Here is a 19,263-nt window from a genome sequence, read left to right as displayed (position 1 = left end):
TGTAACTTTGAAGTTATCTTGGAAGGAATCAGGGAGCCACACTAGGGGAAATGATACTATGCCTGGGAAAGAGCTTTACTTCTGCAAAAGTAAAGCTGATGTCACAGAAGTGGAAGGCAGGGGACACAGGTGGGAAAATATCTACATAATGGAAGTAGCTAGCTTGACAGAGGTGCTTATAAAAGTTTTAAACTACACAAGTATCATACAAAGTAGAATTGTGCAAACTTTCCAGTCTTTAACTCCAACAGTACTATGAAAATAATACCACAGCCTTGGCCTTTTCTGCTTAAATAACAAATTGCAAGCAAGAGCCAAAGATGTCTATCATTTGGAGAGCAAAAAGTAGACTGAGACCACACTCTCACTTTACAGATAGCTACAAAGATTACATGAAGATAGGACTGTAAAGACATATCTTTAAGTCCCTGCCAACCTAATCAAGATGGTATTAACAGTGATCTCACACTCCATCTGCCTGGCTAGTAATTTATGAAAAATGTACTTCACTATTACAGGAAAAATATGTTGCGCTGCTTGTGGCCACAAACCTACTGCAGCAGCTCAGGAACTCTTGGATCAGAGGCCATGAGACCAGTTCTTGACATTTACCAGGTACTTCCCATGAGACGTGATTCATTCATATAGCAATTTTGTTTGTTTATTTGCCCTACTGATGATCTCATCTTCAGACAGATAAAATAGCTGATAAAAAAACTTACAGTCCCTTGCAATTTAGAGTATACTACCACCCTGGTTTGCTTTTTATCCTGTGAATCTACACAGGCACCCCACTTAATTTCATGAGATTCTTTTGATGAGTGATACATCGTCCTATTCTTGCACTGATCAGCCAACATTTCTGATATTACGCCTTTTCCTGTCAGAAAAACAGAAAAAGTCATCTTGCTTATCAAAACTGTATTTTTTCAATTAATATTGCATGCTTGTTCCTTTAGCTTACGCAGCCTAAGAATCAGACCTATAGGACTTGCTAGTTGCAGAAAGGAATGGGTTTTTTTGGTGGGGAGTGGTAGGGGTGGTGATGGAGATGGTGTTATTTTGGAAAACAATGTGAAATCTTCCAATTTCCATCAAGGCAAAATTCAGGGACAGCATTCTAATATCAGAATTACATAACATAACCTCTGGGTACCAAAAAACTCCCAGCCAAAACCAGTACCAACACAGTGGATTTAATTGCTAATTAAGTATTTCTTTGCTTGGCAGAACTACCATGTCGATTGCCCTTCTAGTTTCTGCAGCAAGGGGAGACAGAATATGCAACAAAGTACATGGTAAAGCAGGACAAAGAAGTATTTCTAGAAATTGTCTTTCTGCTGCGAACTGGGGAAAAAGTATCTAGAAAAATACTACCTGATAAAGAAGAGCAAGAATATGCAGAGCAACAACAAAGGAATAAATAATGGCCTATGATTTTGTCAACTCCTACTCATATGAACAACTTAAAGACATTGCTGCTTTTATGCTGAATACCAACAAGGCAAAATAAGCCTCTAATACTACTAGAAGGTTTGCACAATCAATATAATTTCCTATTGCAATCAGAATATGCAAAGTTTTCGTCTTCTAGCTGCGAAATGATACATGGGCTTGGAGCACAAGATTATTTTCTTACCAAATAAAATACACAAATTACTTTGTATACATAAAGGCTGAGTCAGTCTCAGGTACAATTTTATCAAAAAATAGGAAAATTCACTCTCAGTAGCATTTGTTCCAACTTCAGCAATGAAGATGAAGGGAACCCTTTCCCTAAGCACAAATACTCTTGTGGCTCCTATACTCCTCTATAAAACTAAACATTGCAAAACTTATTGTACTGCAGTACACATTAATACAATTTTGAAAGACACTGGGTAAATTCTCCAGTGTTCCTCTGAAAGTTTCTAGCTGCGATATTTGCAACTCATACTTGGATTTTTTGCCCCCTCAATTTTGCTCCTCAAATACTTTCATTTTCTGGAGTGTTCAGAAACACTCACCAATCTCACTATGACAGATCAAAAACCCTACAAATTTGTCTTTTAGAAACATTCTTGGAAAACACACAAGCTTCACTTTATCCAACAGATACACACTTTGTTAATATATGCAAATTGTCTGATTGCTTGAAATTACTCATTAACCAGGCTGGAGAGCTGATTACCTGATTATCGAAGAGAAAAATAACTTAGCATGATTTTGTGTCATTTGACAGTCTAGATAATTTTCTAATTAATTTGAGTTTTCAAGTGAATTCAGAGATACTACTGAAAAACAGAGAAGAGGTCAGCGATCTGAATAAAGGTAAACTTTCCAGGAATTTTCTTCTTACAGCAATCATTTGTCAAATGTCCTCGTTATTTACAGACACTTCAGACACACACACACAAAAAATGAGAACTTAGACTTCCAAAAAACATTCAAAAACCAACGTATGGTTCTTCCATGCTACTGTAAATACATCATGTAGAGCTGGATGTAAGATTAGTGGTGCATTAGTACGGCACATGACATTAAACTTGCACTGTTACCAATAAATTCTGAATTATACACGAAGAAATATGTAGCAGATAATCTGTCAATATGCTGAGAGAATAATAAATACTGGAAATACATACTTGCCACTGAAAAGTTGTTGAGTGGATATGGCAGATCCACATCCTGGGGCTTCTCCTTATAGCCTATGAAAGAGCCATCTGTCTTTAGCAGGAAGTATCTTGGCCGCCAGTTTTTTATATATTCTCCTAAAGGAGAAGAAAAAAAAAAGTTCATTAGCACTGTACAAAAAACCCCAAACTTGAATATTAAAAAATGTATCATATTATCGGTATCAAACATTAATTATACCAAAATCTTTTCAGATGTTTTCAATTTGCAGAGAAAACCCTAATTCCGTCCAAAAGACAGGAAAATTAAATTGCAGTGGTAAGCCTGGACTGTATAATGATGCCTCTGGAATAAGAAGCTACAAGTATGGTATATATAATTCTACATTTTATCATACTATACTTTTCAAATATCCTACATGCTTACACCATAAACAATTCAAATTTTTTTTTCAGGAAAAAAAACAACTCTAAAGCTTGACTTTTAATAACGAAATGAAATCTAAACTACTACAAGGTAGAACAGTTCCCCTGCTGAGCAAAGCAGAAGTGATTAATTTCTTCAAAACATACACTAAGCAAATACAAGGAAATTGGGGGTAATGGAAAAACCTATGCAGAATATGCTTAAAAAATATAACTGAAAGCAAAAGGAATAAAAAAGTAGAAGCCAATTACATTGTAAGAGGTAAGTCCACCAATAAATCTACTGTGCCACCTTCCCCCTACCCCAGCCTGAGCAAAAGATTCTCCAATCTATGAGGAATTTAGGACCAGAAACATACAGAATACACAACCCCCTAATTAATGGCACTTATTTGCTATTAAGGGTGGAAAATTTCCTCAGTACAATGCCACACCAGAATCTCAGCAACAATTTCATCTTTAGAGTGCAATTACTCAATTCGGTACAGGCTAGTTTAGATTTGCCCAACTTCCCTCATCTTTGATTTCTATAAATTCTGCAGAGTAAATAATGACTATTACTAAAACTTTATTTAAAGTCACTGTTTCATCATTATAGAAGTGAGTATTTTCAGAAAAAAAGTGTATTAACAATGCAGAATTTCCAAGAAGGAACCTAGGACTTCTCACCATTTGTGAAATGCTCAGAACGAACCATCCCAGGGGCTGCACTGGTCCTGGGCTAAGCCCCAGCCCACCAGCGCCCTTTACCACCTCACTACCCTGTTAGCTGTAGTTATGTAGCTTTTAGGCCACTCAAAAGTCAGAAAGAAGTTTATATCCCCTACTGTGGAGATTACTTCATTAAAGCATAATCTAAAAATTCATTAATTGCACCTTCAGCTTTCCATCACAGCAATCAACTAATTGTCACTGAAGTTCAACATGGGAATTGCTGATATGGCCTTGATGAACTTGAGCACAGCTTGTAAGGATTTTGACAATACCCAGATCAAATCCAACTGCAGCCACTAACATGTCCAATTTTCAACATGTATTTAAGCAGAGAAGGAGAGTAGGGAATACAAGATGGAGAAGAGAAAAGAGAAGAAAAATTAACCCTGGGCTATTCAGGCTGGCTTATGTAGCAAAACTCTTTCCTATTTAGTCCTGCTTCTACATAGCAGGGTACTTGCTTGACTTTGTTATGCAGACATTTTCACATAGGTAGAAAGAACTGAAAAAGCCCAAGCGTGACTTAATTTGACCACTAAATGACTACAGAGATATCCTAGAGGCACTAGTTACACTTGTATTGATGCAGAGCTTTATCTCAGGCCTTCGGTTCCAGTTTGGCTGGGAACCTCCCTACTGATACTGCCAGTCTGAGCTCATTTCACAGTAGGAAATCCCAGTTAACATGAAAGCATGCAACAAAAACCAAACCAAAACAAATAGGTACAGGATACTTTGTAAGTTGAAGAAGAAACACAAGTGCAGTGTGGGAAAACAAATGTGTAACTTTAATACCAGCAACAATGAAAAACTGTATCAGCATTACATGAAAAGCAATAAATTAAGTTTGCTGAATACTTGAAAATGAAATAATTATAGGCCTAAGTAAAGGTATGAGTCATATTTTAAAAATATTTAAAATACGCCCTGCAACAAATTTGCTGAAATCTGCATAGACTCAATAGTTGAAGGCAAAACAAAACCTAACATATCAGATCATCCAATGTAAGTTTTAAAAATGCTAACATCTTCGTTGCTTTCTTAAAGAGATGATAAAGAGAATCTTCTGTATTTTTCTAATAAACTACATCTCCTTTCTTGTAAGAGTAAGTGACTGTTAGGAGAGAAAGTGTCTGTTACTGGGTTTGCAATCTGTCAAGATCTTAGTCTTATCTAGAAGGCAGGCACCTAAACCTACTGAAGAATCCAAGGAGAGCATGGAGACTGTATAAACTCAGCCATCCAAGGGCTCAGGTTTCAGAGAGAGTCCTCTTTTGTGCAAGGAATAAACTGGAGAGGGAGATAAGCAGACTCTGCTCTAAGAATCAGGGCTGATAGGGTAAGTACACTTAAGTTACTCAGGAAAGAATGGAAGACTTTGTTTGCTTACATACACTCTCCAGAAGGAAACCTGTTGGAAAAGGAAACTATTCTAACAGGTGGCCTTACAGACCCAGCACACACTTCTCCAATCACTTACTCCCTCTTCACCACTTAGGACAACACTTTAGATTGAGCAGCCAGCAGCAGCCAAACACAGATTCTCTAAATCAGAAAACTGGACAGATTTTTAATCATCTGCTGAGTTATGCAGCTGATGTTATGCCCGGAGAAGAACCATTAGAAGAGTACAATAGCACTTCCAAGCTCCTCTGAAGAGAGTTAGCAACTTTGGATAATCATAGGACAGATAAGTACCAGTTTACCTATGAGCACAGCTGTACCTTCGTTTTCGCTCTGCAAACTATAGCCAGACACAGAAAAAGCAATTTAAAAGCCATTGTTAAACACTATGGCTTCATGAGGATCCATATATTTCTTTCACAGACATATTTCTTCGAAGAATTTTTCTCCCAAGTCGTTTCCCAACATGAATCATGGCCAGACTACTTTTACAAAACATCTATACAAACATGCACACACACAAACTCTGGTTTTGTCTTGAAAATACTAATCCAATTCCTCTCCAAGGCCTATATGTGAACATTTATCATCTGCCCTATATTTATTTTGTAATTTAATTAAGAAATGGGTGAACGCTTTTGAAGACTTAACTGTGGTATCAGTTCACTTAGCTACTCAAGTGGTTTAAGGGCTCTCAAGATGCTCTCTAGGTGCTCTCTTGTAGCTGCATTCCTTTTACATAATCTGCCTAAAGATAGAATAACATTTTAGTCCATACTTCTTAATACATGTGCTTACTGATTTGCCTTGAAAGAAATTCTCCATATAAAAAATGCTACAGCAAAGCAGAGTATTTGAAAAGAAAAAACACTTCCACATGTCTTCTAACTTAGCAGCCCTACATCTAAAAAAAAAGCTTATTTCTCAGTATTACCAATATTAAATAATTTTAAAGATATTTGGAATGCATGTTTATTAAATACTTCAACACAAGCAAACTAGAGGAAATTTACATGTGAAATTTATTAATTCAAGTGAAAAGTAATTCTATGAGAGATGAGAAGTCCAGGCAGGCTAACTAAACCACAAGATATCCTGACAATTTAATAAAATGGAGCTGCAGTATTTAAAAAAGCAGTGGATCTGCCATAGAGCTTTAATCGGTTTGTACCCTGCTTCCTGCCGAGTTATTGTAAGTTAAATTATTATTTTGCCTAAATTTACACCCTTCTAAGTTGAAAACTACATTCTTTTAGGATCTGTTTATTAGACAGTAAGAAGAGGTCTCTAATTGCAACCTCTGGAGCAAAGAAAGCCAAGTAATTCCTACATCATTTTAATTCTAGGCAAAGTTTTTAAGCTGCTTGAGGAAAGTGGCACTAGAATATGCATCTTGCTGATCCATACAGACAATAAATACATACACACAAAATACAAATTTTATGTTGTTGGGGTCTGCTTTTCTTAATAACTACTGAGAGAATACACCCAAAAGATTAAGTAAGACAGCAGTATATTCCTGAAGCACATGAAAATTTAATCCGATCTTCATGCAAAAAGCACCCTCGTAACATGCAACTCTTTAATTAACGTTGTATTTAATAATACACTGGCTAACAACAGTAACAAAGAGTGCTTAATGAAGGTTTGTTTAGAACATGACCCTCGCGGCTGCCTCTTTACTTGCCTCTGTACTGCAGCCTTAATGATTTTTCTTTTTTTTGCCTTTGACAGCCAGTAACAAGAAACCTGCCTTCAGGACATTTCACAAAATATGTTGATTCCAGTGATGCAACATTGGTAGTTTTCATACTGTTGAGAAGCTTCACAAAGGAGAGCTTTCTAAGAAATCGTATGAGTAGTAAAAAAAACCTGTGTTAGACAAACCTATCACTCAGAAGTTTGCAATTTTTTTACTTTACCTTGCAACCCAAACTCTCTCTTCAAACATGTATTTCATCTCAGATTTGGCAGTTGCTATTGTTAAGTCTCACCTTTTGTAATCCTTAAGCATATGGAAATTTAGCAATTATTGAAAAATTAATCAGCAATTTAAAATTAATCTTATTATTTTAAAACGTATTTTAAAAAAACACTTCTGCAAAACATCTACATTTTTCAATATGTAAATGGTTTCAGAGGTGTGAAGGAAATGTCTTTAATATACAGTGCTGATAAGCAACAGAAACCTGAGTTCAAAAACTTGCTTCCTTAAAAGAAGCAACAGCTGCCACACAGACACAAGTGAGATTTAAGGGGGTGTTTTCATGAATAAACATATGCACTTATTTAACCATTTCACTGCTTTTTGCTAAAAAGCAATTTCCACAAAGAAACAAGTGAACCTGAATCTGAGAAAGAAAAATACTTTGCAAGAAATAGGGGGGAAGGGGAAAAAAGCCCTCCAAAAAGAGAACACACCAAAATTCTGCTTCTTGTCTGTTTCATCAATTTACTCAAATGGATTTGATAGAAATAATACACAAACATTGTCTCCCCTCTTTTTTTTTTTTCTCTTTTTAAGGCATTTTTTGTTAGATCAAACTCCCTACAAAAACATTTAATTAAAGAGAGGGGGGGGAAAAACTGAATTTATCTAAGAGCATTAAGCAACATTATATAAAAATAAATCACACAACTATATGCGAGTTTTCTTTAAACGGAACAACTGTAATTAATGTCAGGTCAAATAAAAATTGTCAGAAATAATGCCAGTGGTTTTGAGACTGAATTTCCTTACCTTGGCCCTCTGAGGGCAGTGTTACCTAACACATGATTGGAAGCATCAGCAGACTATTTGATTAAGTCAGTAGACACTAAGTAAATGCAAAGCACTGCTGTTAGAATATTTACTTACTTTTAATTTCATTGTAAGAAATTTGCAGCACAGTTCAAAGCTACTGTATAAAATAAATGTTTAAGATAAGTAAAAAGTATATCTATCCTAATAATTTATGTCCTTCAATCTAATTGAGTGTGCAATCATATATTATGCAAGTATTTTACAAAATCTTATTGCATAGTAAAAATTTAAATGAACCTGTGATTTTTTCTAACACGCCTTAGCATTTTAAAAGGTAGTTTTATTAGAAGCCCTCTCATAAGTATTTGCTGGCAGTTCAAAGAAAAGCAGAATTTGGAACTACCACTTTCTGATTCTCTCTTACACTGTGAGACAGTGATTATTTATTTATACTAACTGTTTTCCCACAGTTCCCAGTAATGCTGAATGACATTTTGAGCACATCTGTACTTGCATTAGACAAATGAATTTTTCTAGTCCCAGCTGAGAAATAGGAAACATTTCATGCTACATGTGAGCATTGGCTTATACCACAGCTAGGCTTCCATTAAGTTTCTTGCAAATGGCAAAGTTTAGGTGAGAAAGTTCAAGTGCCTTTCCGTGTCACAGCATCTCAATGATCAGCTCAGATAGAAGACCGGTCAATTTATGTCCAGCCATTTAAAGGTAGGTGGTCAGAAACCAGTGGAAACCCCACAGATGTTAATATTGTGCAGAAAGCAGTGAGCAGCCTCGGGTATGAGCTCCAGAAGTGCCTCAGCTGAGCAAGGGGGGAGGAAAGCAGGGACAACCCTCTGTCCTCCATGCCAGCCCAGATGCACTGAAGAGCTGGCAAACAGCAGATTCTTTGTTCCTGAAGCAGTACTAAGTAGTGACCAAAGAGAAGGGCTCCTACTAGGAAAGCAGATTCCTCCCAAGCAGAGGTGCAGTCAGCAGGCAGGGAGAGGACACGGAGCAGCTCTTCGTGGTTTCAGGCGCACCTCTGTAGCTAAAGTGATGGGGAGGACCAATCTCTCCAATGGAAAGATTTTCCCTGCTCTTACTGTGGGGTTTTCTTCTCCCCACGTTGTGAATCCAATGTACAAACATATTCCAGGATTCTAGGGTTCAAATCACCAGCCACCATGGCTTTGTCATTATGACTGGTGAAGTGAGTCATTGTCCTACCTTGTGCAAATGCAGCAGCACTTCAGCTCCTGTTATTTATTCAACGATTTCCTGTTGCATTAATAATCTTTTCTCTAAAACATGCAAAAAATCTAGAGGAAAGTACTCAATAACAGAGAGACAGACATACCATTATTCACACATAAATGCAGTTTTGAAATTGGACATCTACAATACCCATTCAAAATTACTGGTGTGTTTTGGCAACGCATCGAAAATAAGTGTTCATTTTCATATGCATGCAAGTTTGTCCTTTTAAAAAATCCTACCAGAAATACTGAGTTAGCTGACATCCTGACAAATTGAGAATTGACCTTTAGCATGCCCATTTTGAGCCAGCAGGAAGAAAAACTTGCCAGTTTCAACATCACTCTCACTTCCCCCTCATTCTTGAAGGATAAGAATTAGAACAATAAATAAATTAAACAGCAGTTGCTATTAGCACATGCTGTCTGGAATAACAGAGTCCTCTATTGCATCAGCATCTCTGAGCAACAAAGGTGATCAATATTTTCTAAATATGCTTGCTATTCAGGAATGGAAAACCAAGGTCTGTTTTCCAGAAACATTTAGAACTCTGCTCACATTTTCTAAATTTCTCTCATGCACAAGGCAATATAGGATAAAAGCCCAAAAATGCTGAACTATTTATCTGCTTTTCAGAGCAGTTTTTTATTTTTTAATAGTGTTAAGCTGTTCTTGTGTAAATGCAAAAAAGCATTTTAAATATTGTTTCACGTATTTTTTTATAGCTAAAACCTTAATGTTCTCAGTACTTCTAAATATTTATGGTTTTTATATAGCACTATCAGTATCAAGTAGTACTTTGTATAACAGAAAAAAATACTACTTTCCTTTCTTTTGCTTTTACCAAGTGCTAGTAGACCAAAGGATCTTTTTCAGGTTTTGAAAATATTTTAAGAGTAGGGCAAATATACAAATACTAATCAATAAATTACAGTGAATAAGACAGTCAGTTACAGCAGCAACAATTTAAATTCACGTACTTGGTACAAATGCATTAAATCAGATGATTAAAATACAAATGCTTTTTACATGTGGCCAAGTTGCATTAAACATCTTCTTAATATTATCTACTTACAGCATGTTGTAAAACAGCTAACACTTGTTTACACAAGAAATTTCAAACTCCCCATTGTTTGCAAAAGAATATGGTAAGTTTGACAATAGCATTATCATTCAATTGAGTTTCTTTAACAGATACATGCGTCATCAAAAATTATGGGACTTTTCCCCCCTTAAAACTGGTACACTTGCTAGCATGTTTTCACAAAGCAAACTGTCTCACTTTTAAAACTGGCACATTGCAATAATTTTAAAATAGCTCCTCTGAACTTTCTCCTTGTCACTAAGTGTGCTCCTAGACTCAAACCTTGCCAGGTGCCAAAAAGCCAGCACCAACACCATTCACCTATGTTTCTCCCTCAAGGCACGTCACTGAAGTCAACCTTTTTGCTTTGTTGCTTAGCCTGCATCATTTGCAAAGAATCAGCACGAGATAAGTCCAAGCATTCCTCAAAGTGCTTGAAGTGGAACACCCATTACTGCTGTACACATCAAGAGATCTCTTTGGTTGCATGAAACGCTTCATGATAGGCAGCCTTGCAGCACTACCCAGAGTAACTGAGCTTCACACCAGCAGTGATGGAACACATAAAACACCACAATTCTGGGAAGAAGAACCAACAACCCAACTAACAGGCAAAAAGCAAGTCTCCATTTGCAGTGCTGGTGACCTCTGTCTAGGCTCAGATGCAGAAATGGGTACTCAGGCAGGAGGCAGCCACACCTGAAGTTTCAGCTAAAACTGACATAATCCAAAACTGACATCTCCCACTCCGCCACAGTGATGACAGAAGGGCACATCAAATGCTCTTGTCAGTAGTTACTGTTATCAGTGACCTACAGATGCTTATTAGACTTAAGATGGAAGACACAATAAAGTGGAGTACCTTCACTTTTGGTAAGGGCTTGGTGGGAAGCACTGGTTAGGTTCATTTCAATAATATTTAAGTCAGGCTGAAACTGACCAAAAAACCCTGATACATACTGGTAACATGAAGATATGTCTGCAATCCACATCCACAAAGCACCTCAACCACTGTTTCATTTTCCATTTTTCAGTTCGGTACAGGTATCTGAATGTTAAATGTCATGTAACATTAGAGATGAAAATTCATTATTTTAAAGTTTCCATTTCTATCATCAAAGTAAGAGATCACCTGTACAACAATGCTTTCATTTAGCCTTTCTGGCCTCTATGCTTGTATCCTTTCTCACATTTCTTTCACAGTATCCTGGAAACTCACCATAATCACTGAACAAGAAATAAGAAAGGATTTTAGTGAAAGAAAGAAAACTATATTCCTATGGAGCAATCCAAATTTACTTTATGTACAACTGTCAAACTGGGAAATACAAGCTATGCCTGACCAGCTCCTTGCCTTCAGAGAAATAACTGAAAATAAGATCAAGCGAAAGAGAAAATTAGTTGCTAATCTCATTCTAACCCCTAGCATACTCTATAATACTGGACAATCACCAATTGGCACTTTCTGCATAAGAAAAGCTCAGGATGCAGAAGTAGGGGTATGCAATGTACCAGGCTTGCGGCAGACAAAGCTATGTAAGAACTTGTAAAGCACCTGTCCCCCAAATGTCTGAGACTGAAATAACTACATTACTCTTTCTACGTCCACAAGTACCAAATTTGTTAAGTTGTTGCTTTGGTTGTTTTTTTTTTTTTTAGCTCATCACACGGAGAAACCGAAAGTTTTCTTCCCTACAAGAAAAGGCTCTTTTTAGGAATAAACAACGGAGGGAGGGAAGATATTAAACTCCTGAACTAATTAACAGAAGTAAAGGAGGCGGTGGGGGACAATGATAATTAATATGTACCCTCCTCCTAACCAAATCTCCACATACATTCATTCTGTATATGCACACACAACAGCAGCATCATAAACCGTCTCAAGTTCTTGCCATTATTCAGTTCGACATCTGCACATGTTTATGCGTCTCTCCAAACAACCTCTTGAACACCCTGCTGGAGCTGTCATTTTTTTCTTCTCCCTATCTGGCAGATGGCAAGTCAACAATCGGCATCAACAGCAGCCGAATATCTCCCCCCTCCATCCGACCCCCCTAAACAGACACAATAATAACTTCTTTGTGCTTCCCCACAATGCAGCTGCTTAAACCATTTCGCTACAAGGCTGCTTTGCCTTAATAAAAAAAAAAAAAAAAAATAAAAAAAAAAAAAAATCCCTTCTGTCAAGTCTAAAAAGCAGCATAATGTTAAGCAAGCTAAAGCCACAGCACAGCTGCAAACGGGCAGACACATTGACAGCTCCTCCCTTAACAAAGCCCTGTGAATTGAAGGGGGTTCATCTGAGGCTCACACAGTAATTAGTATAAAAAAGTCCGACAGCCTCTATTATGCTAGGAAAAAAAAACTGGACAGAACTGGGCTGCTGTTTTGCGTCAAGAGTTCTGCTGCAGAGTAGATAAATCATGTTGGGTTTTTTTCCTCTCTTTTTAAAGACAGTAATAAGGAGGATGAGAGAAGCTAATTTGAAAACTTGGACACAGTAATTGTACCATATGGTGAGCATTTATCCCTTCTGAAATACACGCTAACAGTCACTTACATGCACAGTGCTTTGTTTTACAGTTGTTATTCTCCCTACCATATTCATAAAATGGATCTGAATATCCGATACTCCAGAGAAGTTGTGTGTAATTAGCAGCAAAACTGCCTGAGCTTAATATATTGGCCTACCATAGCAATCCAATTAATTGCAGAAAATTCCATGCCCCCAAATTTAAATAGAGTCCACTTCAAGGATTTTTTAAAAATTTCTCTCAAACTGGGTAAATATCACACATAATAAAGTTCAGAGAAGTAATTTATTGACACTAATACTCCTTGATACTGTTGGCTCTAAAACACATGAGCAGAAACTATTCTTCTTCTCATCCATGCAGTATAGAGGAATTAATTCAAGAACCATTTAAGAGTAACCACAAAATATTTCAGTTCCATCACATTTGGGACAGGAGCTATTCAGTAAATTAAAGGTGAAACGGAACTTCAACACAGGGCACGGGAGGGAGACAAAGACTTCAAATCCACTCCCTCACCTCCACCCCCATTTTCTTTCCAGATCATCCTTCGCAATATTTTTGTTAATAAACCAAATGCTTAATTCATAAGGACCCCTGCAAAATTTGGGAAATATACCATCCAGCCCTTAGGATCTGCTTGTTCTTTAGGACATATTTCCAGCTTTTCACCCTGTTCTTACAACCAAATCATCATGGAATCAGACAAGACAAGGAACCAGTTGAGTGGAGCGGGGAAACTGTAGGTTTCTTTACATAAAGAAATACTGTAGTGAAATGGGAAAATCAATAAATCTTAAGTGCTGCTTTCAGAAAATAAGACGTAGTGAGCTTCCAAGCAAGGGAAATAAAAAACAGATTAAGAGATGAAAATTTAGTGAAAAATTAACCAGACACAAAATGAAGTCTGCAGCTGAGCACAACACACCTGCAAAGAACCAGAACGATTTCTTTCTATTAGTTTTTACCTCAGAAGACAACAACAGAATCTACTTCAGGGAACAGAAAAATACTTTCAGTCACTCTAGTTCAGAAAGGAGGTATTGAAGAGGAGCGTTAAGTACTAAAGTGTCCCAGAACTAGGCAGAATACATCCACAGTTACTAAGAAATTGTAAGTGAGGTGAAAACTACAGGCAGAAAAAAGCTATCCTTCACTGCTAACAGGTTGACTGAAGGATTCTAAATGGAGAATTACACCCCACACCCCCAAGAAAAAAGAAACAAAACAAAAAACCCCAAGAGTTTAAAAAAAACCTTGAAAATTTCAAGTAACTTGGCTGGATGGCAATCAAAGAAAACTGCTTAAAATTCTGGTTTTAATCACAGACTTAAATAACATAAACTGACATAAGATAAACAAGACAACACTGCTTTTGAGTAGAAAAATCATGCCCATCATATGGGCTATCTTTAAGAATGTCAAGAAAATAAAATGGATGGAGACTGACACAATTTATTTCCTCTTTTAAGAAAAGCTTTTATTAAGTTTAAAGAACTTAATTGTGTGAATGAAAAAAACCATGTGGTGGAACAGAACAGAAAAAGGAAATTGGGTAAAAGAAGGAAATCAAAATAGGAATACATAGTCAAATTTTCAACTTTCAATCCATGAAGCTCTACAGTTCTCTGTTAGGAACACTTTCAGTCAATATATACAATGATCTAGGGTTACCACTGCATGTACTGCAAAACAGTAAAACTATTTGAGTTTATTAAGAATGTGAAGAATTTCAGAGTGGCAACACTATGCCAGTGAGCTGAGAAACACCAGACGAAATGCAGTGAAGAATTACTTGAATTAATAAACAGCTACAGAAATAACCTGAAATGCTCACACACTGTTTAGTTTTAAATTAACCAGTAAAGAACAATTAATATACCCCTTGTTTAAGTATGCAATACTGAGAAGAAAGGGAAATACTCTCATTTGTAAAGTTACAGAATTTTACAAACACTGTAAATATTATTCCAAGGTAAACAAATAAATTACAGTTTTGATAACTACATTCTTAAAAATGACAAGACAACAGAAGAGCTTCCAAGACAAAACACACACACAGAGAAATAACCAGAGTTAGAGAAAAGCAGAGTGAGGAAAGAAAGACTGGATTAGGCTCCACTTTCAAAGGAAGAACTACAACAAAAGGGTTTAACAACACAAGTGGCCAGTAGCAGGGCACCAGTCATTTCACAGGAACATGTTTTCAGAAGAGTTCAAGAAAAGTTTTTCACACATTCTGTATGCACAATCCTAGCTGAATGCTATAAATTCACCACAAAACTAGTGGTTTGCACCATGGCAATACAGCCAATCTCCCACCAATTCAGCACCCAGTCCTACCAGCACCTTTAGAAAAAGCCAACCTCTCCTTGAATGCTGTGACACGTTTCCAAACTTGTGTGAGCACTTTCTCTTAAAAAATTAAAATCTCACCATCAGGAAATTGGAGTAAACATTCAACATAGGCATGTTCTTCCTTTAATTGCTATGCATCTTTTCTTCTAGCACATATCTGGTACTAGCCAGGAAGTACTGATGGTGAACTAAAGTCCCAGTTCTTGGCCACTTTGGTTCACCTCAAATACAAGAACAGTAACAGTATCAGGGAAGTTCATTTGGGAAGGTGAGGACCAGCTGCAAAGAAGCATGCAGTGTATCCCACATCCCACTCCACTGCATCAGCACTGGCACCCACACAGCTGAGACAGGTCTAAAGAAAGCGCACCCCAAGAAAAAAGATTTTGACCAGATCAAAACAATTTCAGGTCACTGTACAGCTAGTATCAGCACAAAGGAAAGATGGGAGTAATTGGCTGGGGGCAAGAAAGATGCAAAGGAGAAGGGGGCATCAGCATGAACTTAGGCAAGATTAACTACTAATTAATGAGACTACTGCTCTGCCTTGTGAGTGCAATTCTTGTTTTCCAGTCAGGCTAGAAAATCAGGTTCAAGTGATTCTAGCCTCTAAGATCAACTGCATCTCTAAGCAATGATGCCACAATGGTTCTGACAAACTATTAAGCCAAGAATTTCCCTAATAACAACTGCACGTTCTATACAACCAAATTCTATCCTGACATGTGTCAGAATATACTGTCATTTACTCTACACCTATATACACAGAAATTATAGATCAAAAATATGTAAACTATGCAAATCTCTGTACTCTGACAAATAACTGAAAAATCACTTAAAATGCACCATTTGAAAAGCTAGAAATACATACTTCTACATGTGAAATCGTTATTACAATTTAATATTATTACAAAATCTTAGCAAATTAGAGATCCCAATATAAATTGTAATTTTGAGTTAGCTGTGAAATATGTCCTATCCTAACAGCAGTGCTAAGAAGATAAGAACAATTTGGTCAGTAAAGGATTTTCTTAATTTACAGATTACAATTAAATTAGAAGAAGCTAAAAAAATAAAAACCCAACTAATTGATAACCTCAGAATTCTACGTATTTCTAAAAACTTTCACTGCCTTTAATTTAATAAAACAGCTCATAACCCCCACATAAGAACTACTACACAGTTCAATTCTAATGTACATATCTTACATTAATTTATCTTGCACGATTTTATTATATTACAATTGCAATAAATATTCAGGCAAATGAGGTATTAAAAGTCTTTTGCTTCAAGTTTTTCCAGCCTCTTAATTAAAAAAAAAGCTTGAATGAGAAGCAAAAATGCAAAATTTTTAGCCCTGCCATTTTACTAGCACAAAATTTCTGCATCATTTTCAGTGATTTTAGAAACTTTTAAAACACAGCTATAAAATATGACCCCCAAATTCCGGCCACAAGATGGAACTGAAAGATGACTGGCCTGGATAAAACATATAAATTTATCTCACCAAGCTCAGGATGAAGTTTGTTACCCTTTTTTTCACTAACAGATACATATCTTGTGGTTTCTCTGCTATTAGCATACAATTTCTTCCTAATCTAACTACTGAAAAAGGCTTAATGACTTAGCCTCCAAAACAGTCTAATAACTTACAGGATGACCTTAACTAGATCCCAGCAAACTCTACAATTAGTTTATTCAATGCAGAAGTGAAATTTTATACATGAGAAAACACTGATAATCTCCTCCTACATCTGGCTTTTCTGAAATTCTGATTATACATACAATAATTAACTGGCACCAAATATTTAACATTTGTGACACCAAAATAATAGGGACCAATAAGGAACTGTAATTTTCAAAAAAATATATTTGCATTTCTATTGAATTAAGTAAACAAATTTGATACGCTTTTAGTGACTTTTTTCCCTCTAGAAAATAAACAGCACAATTCTCTAATTAACAAAAATGAAATGGAAACTTACAACACTGACTTGAAAATCCTTGTGAAAGTCTGTACTGGTGATGTCACAAATGCTGTCACATCTGAGCAGGTATTGTCTGTAGAAGGTTCAGAAATGTCCATTTTAATCAAAGCATTTATTAGAGGTAGTTGTGAGTTTCGCTTTTATTTTAACGGATTAAAGAATTCCTTAAGAATCATGGTTGAAACTCTCTTTTAAAGTAATAAATTAGGTAAAATCTAAATAGCAGAAATACGAGAATCTGATCTGTAAGGGATATAAAGACTTATGTAAGAGTGAGGGCAAATCCATACTTTAAGCTTCCTTCAGCCTTTAATAATGATGTTTTCATTACACTGATGTAACACTTTTATTTTCTAATTTGCTTAAAATGAACTACAAATTATCTCCTCAGAGTACTAAAACACCAGAGATAAAGTACTACAAGACAGAAAACACAATTTCTCCAAGCTTGCAGTTATTTTTAAATTAAATATTTTAACTTCATGATACTTGAAAGCCAGTAATATCTTCCATTTCTCCCCACTGCAAAACACTATTAAACAATTATTTTTCTTATGTCAAATCCTCACATGACTGGCCCAAACCCCAGAGACAGAGATGGGGACTCTTAATCACCTGGATGCAAGTTTTAATTGTCTGGAAAAAACCTTGTCCTCCTCTCTTTTTTCCCTATGCTATTTGTGAACATGGCACTGTCAAAAGGACCAAGCTGTACTATGGGAATGGATTTGAGCTGTGTAGGTGCCCAAAGAACTCTTAAACATTCATCTCCCTATTTAGAGCCTAACTAGATGCTTAAGCTTCTTATGAGGCAAGTCATCTACATTCTGTAATAATTTCTGTATGTCCCCAGTAAGACTAACCAAACAAAGAAAGAAGCCTTTCCAATAAAGACTTAAGAGTGATAAAAACTTGGGTACAGAACTTCTTAAAAGATCTTTTAGAGTTTCATGTCTGTGACATAAGAACTGGAACAAATGACAACCGAATAAAGCTATGCTTTTATTTCAAATTTCAAAGAGGGGGGAAGAAAAAAATCTCATGCCAGAATGAGGTATGAGGACATATGGCCAGTCTATCACCTGACTACCAACAGCACTACTAAAGCTGCCACATGTTTGTTAATCCCGAGAGGTAAAACGCTGCTTTGTCTTCCGGGAGTCGTGCTGCAGATGAGCGCCCGTTATGATGCTGATGCATTTTTCCATGCTGACGTTCACCAGGGAATACAGGTTCCACATCAGGGAGAAGTGACACAAATTTTTCATCTCCTCTAAGAGTCTTCCATATTTCTGCTTACACAAGAGTGTGCACTCAAGAACATCAAGCATCAGCAGCACAGCTGAAACAGTTTTAACAAAAGATTTTCTTCTAGATTTCTACAGTTTAATTCAGTTAAATTTTTTATCTTGACCATTTAGTTTAGGTATATTAGGCATATTTAGTCTTAAAAGTTAAGAATATTGAGTTTTCAGCGACAGCTTGGTCTTGTAACAGCAGATAAAATTTTGGTAGGGAATGACTGAAAGTTCGTGATACGATTATTCATCTACAGACAGTAACCTCTCTTCATACAATCCATGATTAAGGGGAGAAACATTTCCCAGATATCTGGCCATTCTCTAATGTACTTACCATTTCTGTAAGGGGCAGAAGAAGGGGACATCAAGGGATCAGTGATCAGTAAGCTACAGAAAAACTCCAGCCCTCTAAAGATGCTGAAACAAACCTGTTTTTTCAGACTCCCCTAGTTCCACCAAAACCTCTCTGTGTATTCCAGATGAAAGTTTTCACTAGATCTGTAGCAGGATGCTTTGCCCTGAAAAAACTGATCCGCTTGGCCTGGAGTCTGGTCAGAAGACAAAGCAATGCAAGCTCTCTGTGGGAGCTAGTGGTGGCACCATAGTGGTATTTTTTGGTGTTGAATAAGCTAAAAGGCTGGCCTGGCTTACCAGCTTCAAACACACATCTGTCCCTTTGAAGTAAGACTTGACAGCTGCTAAACTGACCTGGAGGCCTATGACTGGCAGCCAGCTTCTTTATGCTATGAAAGTCCAGTCTACTTTCATACAAGTTAGATTCTTCCACAGCCTTTTCTTTCAGTGGAGTTTCTCCTGTGGAGTTTGGGACACCTCTCTACAGTTAT

The 19,263-nt window shown here is 36.7% G+C and overlaps 1 protein-coding gene across 4 annotated transcripts in view; it reads right to left on the bottom strand.

Annotated features, from left to right (window-relative positions):
* Positions 1–19,263, bottom strand: part of AKT3 (AKT serine/threonine kinase 3) — a 142,765-nt gene that overhangs the window by 72,623 nt on the left and 50,879 nt on the right. For 3 of the 4 annotated variants that reach the window (XR_001863955.1, XM_008639955.2, XM_017740272.1), the window contains exon 2: positions 2,625–2,750. Coding sequence is in view for 1 of the 4 variants with exons in the window: in XM_008639955.2 (XP_008638177.1) it covers positions 2,625–2,750 (126 nt within the window). In the remaining 3 variants the exon portion in view is untranslated. Of the gene's footprint in view, positions 1–2,624; positions 2,751–17,114; positions 17,191–19,263 lie in introns of all 4 variants that reach the window. The other variant, XM_017740264.1, reaches the window with a different exon arrangement.

This window comes from Corvus brachyrhynchos, unplaced genomic scaffold, assembly GCF_000691975.1.
Source record: "Corvus brachyrhynchos isolate BGI_N302 unplaced genomic scaffold, ASM69197v1 scaffold31, whole genome shotgun sequence".
NCBI lineage: Eukaryota > Metazoa > Chordata > Aves > Passeriformes > Corvidae > Corvus > Corvus brachyrhynchos.
This window is presented reverse-complemented; position numbering and strand designations above follow the sequence as displayed.